Here is an 8,147-nt window from a genome sequence, read left to right as displayed (position 1 = left end):
AGTGCCGTTAATCCTGCTCCTGTGGGTGAATCCAGTTCTGCTATTACACACAAAGCGCAGCTGTTGGGGTCACCAGTACTTTCCACTAGCAGTGAGTCTTCTGACTCTGAGGATAGACCTAGAAAACTGATCAGGTTGTTGGAGACGCAATTGTTAGGCAAACGTAGTAAGCAGACATCTCAGGCAGGGAGCACTGAACAGTCAGTGGTCAGGAGTGATTTAGGCCAGGTCGAAACCCTAGTCATAACGCATGGGATTAGGCCTAGCGTACGAGATAGAATAAAACGAGGGAAGTACGTGGACATGTATGCATTGACGGACGAGGACAAGAGGGCTTTGGCAGCGGCTTGTGAAAAGACAGGCATGGGGAGGAGAGGTACCGATCGTTCCCTAGATGGGTGAATGCCTTTTGCGTTTTTGCCACGGTCTATCTCAATGCAGCGCCGCTTTAAATTTAATCGCCGAAGACGCTGAACACGCCGGAGTTGAAGAATCCGGACATTAATACATTTACCCCCTGGTTGGAACTGATGAGACCGAGCAACCAGGCGGCAGAGGGTGGCGCAGGCAAAAGGTTTCAAGGGCCGGGGAGGGCACAAAGTACCCTCCCCACAAGAGGAAGGTGCTATGATTTTAACGCAGGGTCTTGTCAGAGAGGATCCTCCTGTAGATTCAGGCACAATTGCACGTCATGTGGCGGACAGCATCCAGCCGCGGAATGTGCAAAGTCCCGAGGAAGCGGGGTTAGGGGAAGAGGCGCTAATCCAGCTATGCCTAGTCAAGGGTCCATCGCCAATTAATATGGTGAAGTTGGACAAATGGCTCACATGGTTTGATGATAGAGATACTGCGGTGCTCCTTCACGATGGCTTTCACCTCGGTTTTAAACTCCCAGTCCAGGGTAGCATTTCTACGGCAGCGCCGGTTAATTTGAAATCAGCTCTTGCTCTCCCAGAAGTGTTAGATGAAAAAATAGGGAAGGAGGTTGGTTTGGGCCGCATGATTGGCCCGTTCCGACTTCCGCCCATTCCAAACCTGATTTTGTCCCCGGTGGGGGTAGTTCCCAAGAAGGCAGAGGGGAAATTCAGATTGATCCAGCACTTGTCATATCCTGCTGGTCAATCCGTGAATGACGCAATCGACGCCACCATTATTTCGGTTAGTTATCAGTCTTTCGAGTCTGCACTAGCATTGGTGCAAGAATGCGGGAGGGGTTCCCTTTTAGCTAAAATTGATATCGAGTCGGCTTTCAGGTTGTTGCCCCTCCACCCGGAGTCGTATCAATACATGGGTTTTCGGCATCGTGGTGGAAACTATATCGATCGCTGTCTTCCCATGGGTTGTTCAATCTCCTGCGCGCTATTCGAAAAGTTTAGCAGTTTCTTGCATTGGTGCATTCAGGCAGGGACAGGGTGTCGGTGGATTGCGCACTATCTTGACTACTTCTTGATTATCGGACCACCTGATTCCACAAGTTGTCAAGATACGCTGTTTTCCACCCAGGCTTTATTCAGTGTGCTTGGCGTTCCCATTGCCGCTGACAAAACGGAGGGCCCAGCTACGTGTCTCTCATTCCTGGGAATTGAGATCGACACATCAGCAGGGATCTGCAGGCTCCCTGCTGATAAGGTGGCGAAGATGTACGAGGCCATTGCGGAGGTGTTAGATTCCAGCTCCAGTCCACTGAGGCAGGTTCAGTCCTTGTTAGGAAGGTTCAATTTTTCCTGCCGTGTCATTCCCATGGGGAGAGTTTTCTGCAGGAAATTACAGAGAGCCTTCTCGTCCAACATCAGTGTCTGACCTCATAAATGTTTACAGAATAAATGGTCACAAATTCCCACAGAAACACTCCAACATCTTGTGGAAAGCCTTCCAAGAAGAGTGGAAGCTGTTATTGCTGCAAAAGGGGGATCAATTGAAGTATATGTATCTGAATACAATGTCATTACAGTCCCTGTTGGTGTAATGATCAAGCATACTTTTGGCCATATAGTGTGTCTGTGTGTGTGTGTGTGTGTATATATATATATGTGCCAAAATGACAATTGAATATTTAATGTGTTAATAAATTGTATCACTGGGAGTGAAGAATTGGCCAGGATAATGAAATTAGATGGCCAGTTCAACATACTCTTTTGAATAGGTCAGAGAACTAGCCATTTTTCAATCAAACACATTTTTTCCAGGGGGTCCTTTCAATTATTGTGTTAGGCTCAGTACACACTGGAGAATTTTCCAACCAACCTGTTATCTACAACAATTGTACCTAGGACTGAAGGTCCGATTAGTCGGGCGAGTCATGCGTCACACTAGACACAATTTAACTTCATGTCGAGGACAGTGAAATAAGACATGGAGTGGCAGGCTTACTTACATATATTCTATAATTACATTTGGGTCACTAATTTATTATAAAAATAAATTGTGCCCGTAAGAAAATTCATAATCATTTTTGCCCCTCTACAACAAAAAAGATGGTTTATTTAAATTTCCATTATGCCTCCTGTTAGATTAACATTTCCTTGAAGGGTAACAGTGATGTGCCAATCTCGCCTATAGAAATCTCCTTGATACATTTACCCCAAGATGTGATCTTGTTTCCAGTCTGGCATAAGTGTTTTTTTTAAATGGGTTTGCAATTTTGTACCTCAGCAGTGAGTGCTTTCTGGATGGACTTTACATAGTGTAAACCTGCTGTCATGTGTAGCTAAAGCTGTTAAACTGATTATAATGCTATTGAAAGTAAATGTAAATATCATGGCTCATGTCTATATAATAGATGTATACAGATGCATGCTGCAACCTTTCATTCCACAGGATGGGGATGCTGTAGCTGGATTCATTTACTGGATCCTTCATAGACACTGCCAAAAGCCTTAACTGGATAACCATCATTAAGGTATATATTTAGTATCTGTTGCAGTCTTTCTAGAGGATTTTTATTATGACAGAGGAATAATTTTATTTGTGCATATATTCATTTGGTATGACAGCTTATTAGAGAGGAAATAACACAGTAATAGAAATGGAAGGTTGCCAAAAGAACAACACAATGAAAGACGCATTAACTTATGATATGCACTTAGTGGCCAATTTATTAAGTACATTGTCCTTCACATGTTATTGACTGTTTAATATGTCCAGACAGTGCTATTTAAAGCAAGTAGGCAGGTAGAAAGAAAACATTGAGGTGATTTGAGGGTAATGGTCATCTGACATGCTGCATACCTCCCAAATGTCCCGATTTAGGCAGGACTGTCCCAATTTGAGAGCTTATCCTTCCATATGAATCGGGACAGCTTTGTGCCGTGGGTCATAAAGTTGGGAGATATGTGCATAGCGAAGCTGCTGTGAGTGACTGTAAGTGCTCATGGCAATGAATGGGTGTGGAGAGGTGGGGATAGGGGTAAGGGGCAGCCTAATGTGTCAAAAGCTCTAGGCACCCCCCCCAGGGGTGTGGCAATACCTCAATTACAACGTTATGATGCCCCAAGGTCACGCCCTCTGTCCCGATGATAGGTATTCCAAAGTTGGGAGGTATGAAGCTGTAATAATTGTATTTGGAAACCTGGAGCAGTTTTCATGTGCCTCATTGTCGCAAATAGGCCACCAAATAGCATCCAAGAAATATAATGTAGGAAAATTGTAAAAGCTCTACTTAAAAGATGATAGCAATAGAGATGGAAGCCTTTATTTTACAGCTATAAGATGGGTACATAAATCTTCATGGAAAATTGTATAGTCTTACCCAGTGGTCAAAGTGGGATGTATACGGTGGTAGGCCATACCACCACTTCTCCTGCTGCCTTCATTGTAAAACTAGCAAATTCCATTCACTTACATTCCCATTACATTTTTCATACGTCACTTCAAAATTTCCACCTCAACCACTGTTCTTACCAGGATTGAGTAGGAATTCTTACTGTTTCACATATCCTAAACCAGAAGACACAAGACCTGATATATATTTCCTAAATCCCTTTTCATTAGAATTACTGTAAGTTTTGGTTCATTCATATGCACTGGAAAAATGGGTATTAAAAATTAATTCATGCATTAGACACGTTAGTGTGATAGTGACGTGTTCAAATAATCAATCATACTGGTAGCACAACTTAATGTATGCAATGTAATTTTAGAATGCAATATTGAGAATGAGCCCATAAGAATCCATTCATCCTATTATTAATGCAGTTTTCAGGTGTTGGCAACTGAAACGCACATTAGTAGCGAATAGGTGTAACCGAGCCCTTGTTAGTTTTACTATGTCCTATATCTCTTTGTATATGTTTATCCATCAGCGTTTGAATAAGATAATATTACTAGGTTGTGCAAAAATGATATCCTCTGGTAACACAGAGTAAATGTAGTGCTTATTATTACTTGAAGATACCAGCTACAAGCACTAGGTGGCAATTCAGGTCTATCAGAGCCATGAAGTAGCAGTAATCTGGTTTAAATCACATGACAACTAAACTTATTTCTGATTGTTCAGATTCATATTCCTATTGTGCTCTGATTGTTTTAACTTGCACATGGAAGACACTCCTCATGCATTTTTTCACTGATTGTAATACACAGGAGAAGATGCATAAGATCAGTCTCCATACATTCTAAAATATATTCTGTTGCACAAGCTAGAATTATATGCCTAATTAAGGACTTAAGAAGTTGCTGGATGCTAACTATTGAACTTGCTAGACTTTTCTGCTGGGAGGGAATGGTGACTTGCTGCAGAATATTGTCAGCAGAATAACACAATTTATTGTGTGAGTTTATTTGTGCTATGTGTATTTTCACATTTTTTTAAAACAATATACAAATAACAACTGATTTGTATTATTTCTAATTTATTTTTTAGCAGTAATCACACTGTTAACATTGCAGTAAAAAGACCACATGGCTTCAGTTTTATAGACAGTGTAAAAAATATGTATAATTGTTGGCTGGTACTACATTAGAATCTTTTATTAGTTTCTACAACTACTCAGTAAACTGCAATAACGTAATTATTTTATTGTTATTTATAAATATATCATGTTCTAGAAGGTTGAGGGGCTTAAGTTAGTACATGGAAGGCAGCCATGACCTGTCAAGGCATGTAGTATTACCTCACCTACCCCCTGATGTCTATTTCACTTATGGTGTGTTCACATGCTGAAAGGTTGTAATGTTTGAGCTTTCACTCATCATGTGAACTAAAACTTAGATGTTCTGCCTCACAGCACTGGGGTCATGAGTTCAATTCCCGACCATGGCCTTATCTATGTGGAGTTTGTATGTTCTCCCTGTGTTTGCATGGGTTCCTCCAGGTGCTCCGGTTTCCTCCCACACTCCAAAAACATACTAGTAGGTTAATTAACTGCTATCAAATGGACCCTAGTCTCTCTCTCTCTCTCTCTCTCTCTCTCTGTTTATGTTAGGGAATTTAGACTGTAAGTTCCATTTGCGCTGGGACTGATGTGGGTGAGTTCTATGTACAGCGCTGCGGAACTAGTGCCGCTATATAAATAGCTGATGATGATGATAATGATATGCTGATTATTTGCCCCAAGACAATTACATAATTATAAGAACTTTTTTAGATGCTTATGTTTTTATTTTTTCAATTTTTACATGCTTTAAGTTTCCAATTAGAACTTAAAATGATCATAAAAGAATGTAATCTACATTATTTTAACAAGAAAACCTACACCCAATGACACAAAGTATACATACAGTAGATACATTTAGAAACAGTGCATTGAAGGAGTATTCAAGAAGCAAGGGTAATTGTCATCTATATTAATCACAGATCTCATCAGTTGCAGTATACAGCAATTCATTGGGGGGTATTCAATTGTCCGCAGGATTGCCGAAAATCCTGCGGTCCGCGCAGGATTACCGTTATTACGGTACTCCTGCGCAGAAAAAACGTTAATACGGTAATTTACTCGCTGGATTTCCCTGAGCTGCGAGCTGAAATCCAGCAAGAGATTACAGTATTAACGGTAATAGTTTTTCCACGCTCGAACCCGCGGACAATTGAATACCCCCCATTGTGTCAGATTTTTATAATACTGTAAAAGTGGAATCATAACAATAAACAAGTTATAAAAATAACAAGACTTAAAGGAGAACACCACCCCTGCTACCTTTACTTATTATCTCTATAGAGAACAGAATTATCATCATTGCAAATTATCATCATTGCACTGGGTGTGGTGACTCTGGGGCCCGGTGGTGAGGGGCGGGGGGTTGACAATACTGATCCATTTGCTGCCTCGTTCCATGGTATGTTCTTATGATCAAGCAATGAAGCATCTTTTGGGCCATTCATTTTTGCACCTGAAAGCCCAAATGGGTTTCATGAGCAGAGGCCTGTGGTTAATGGACTGACATTGCCGGCCTTCCCCAGATTTTGGGGGCCATGCAATGGCAAATGTTTATGTAGCTAAAAGATAATCTATGGATGCCTAGTCCTAGGTTAGTGTAAGTGACACATTTAGCCTGGCTCTAGACTTAGCTGAGGACAGTCTCAGCACAATTTCCTTCAGGCCTCCTTACTGCGTTGAAAAATCTGATTACCCGTAGATATTAAATATTAAGATTCCTTCACAATATTATGATATAGTTTTCTTTATCGAGTGGAAACACTTCATATTGCTTAATAAGATACAGTTTCCCTTTCAGCATCTTTAGACCATTTTATCTTAAGGGGTCTCACTGAGCAGTTGTTCATACACCTTGAACTGGAAGCCATACTATATCAGGGCCACCTTAACAACATTATGGGCCCCTGGGCAAAGCAGTGCACCGGGGCCCCTATATATATATATATATATATATATATATATATATATATATATAGTGTGTGTGTGTGTGTTAAAAAAAAAAAGTGATTTTATACACATATATGTAAAAAATAGTTATATAATCACTCTTTTTTTTACATATATGTATATATAGGGGCCCCCTTAACTTACCTTAAGTCCGATCCCCTTCTCTTCTTTATTCCTCGCTGAGTCTCTCTGTTCTGTGCTCCTCCGTGCTGTGCTCGCAGTGAATGTCGGGCATGACATCACGCCCGACATTCACTGCGAGCACAGCACGGAAGAGTGGACCAAGGAGGGAGTCGGTTAGCCACCTGACCACCTGATCTGAACGGTCAGGTGGCCGCAAAAGGTAGGGTTTTTTGTAACATTTTTTTTTTCTTTACACAGGATTTTTTTTTCACAGCAGTCCTGTCATGCTGTCTTGGGCCCCCTTTCCTGTTGGGCCCCCGGGCACCTGCCCATCGTGCCCAGTTGGAAAGAAGGCCCTGTACTATATGAGAAGCAACATACAAAAAGAGAACAATACTAAAAAGAAATAGCTCTAGAAGCTATTCTACAGTCATGTGGCTTTGTGTAACCCTGAGACACAGAATGTTTATAGCTGCACACACTGACCTCTCTAGCAGCAAAATTAATGACAGTGCATCATACATTTTCTTTTAGATGGGTAACAGCATCCTATTGAAGTGAAGTTCTTGGCCTCTGACAGTAAAATCATTTTAACACACAGCAAATTTTAATGGTATTGATGATTGATCACAGTTATTACACATTAATGCATGACAAGACCAATTACCTGCATATACCTTTGTGACCCAGTCTATGGTCCATTAGTGCTTCATTAAGAGGGATGATTTATGACTGAGCAATTAAGGGGCATTATGATTATCCCCAGTACTTTTATGTTAGTGATTGGAGGTTAGGAATAAAATATTTTTGCTTTAGTTTAAACGTATAATTGTGCAGGTAATTAGTTATATCATGTATCAGTGTTACATCACATTAAACCAATCATAGTATGTCTGTGTTCAAGTGGGAGGTGCAGGTTGCCTTGTGAACGTATCTGTAAGAGCACCCGGCGGCACAGTCTGAACACAGTTCAGATAAGATCTGCAGTCACTTATACCATGTTGGAAAGTTCATGTTTTTCAAACTGATCAATATCAAGATCATGTTTAATGCTGTTAGGTTCTTTATTGTGATGAGCTTCAATGCACAGGATGTACAGGTAGGCCCCAATTGCAGCTCCAGCCATCGGTCCCACCACAGGAACCCACCACCAGTTATTTCCAGCACTGTGCGTATGAAAAATAGATAGGTATAGTTATTTCC

At 41.0% G+C, this 8,147-nt stretch overlaps 1 protein-coding gene across 1 annotated transcript in view; it reads right to left on the bottom strand.

Annotated features, from left to right (window-relative positions):
* Positions 1 to 4,833: 4,833 nt before the first annotated feature.
* AQP9 (aquaporin 9) overlaps positions 4,834 to 8,147 on the bottom strand; it is a 39,161-nt gene continuing 35,847 nt past the window's right edge. The window contains exon 6 of the mRNA XM_075208062.1: positions 4,834 to 8,110. Within this exon, the coding sequence (XP_075064163.1) occupies positions 7,936 to 8,110 (175 nt within the window). The 3' untranslated portion in view covers positions 4,834 to 7,935. The remainder of the gene's footprint in view (positions 8,111 to 8,147) is intronic.

The sequence above is a fragment of the Mixophyes fleayi genome, chromosome 4, assembly GCF_038048845.1.
Source record: "Mixophyes fleayi isolate aMixFle1 chromosome 4, aMixFle1.hap1, whole genome shotgun sequence".
NCBI classification, from domain to species: domain Eukaryota; kingdom Metazoa; phylum Chordata; class Amphibia; order Anura; family Limnodynastidae; genus Mixophyes; species Mixophyes fleayi.
Note: the sequence above shows the minus strand (reverse complement) of the source record. Positions and strands in the feature narration are given on the sequence as shown.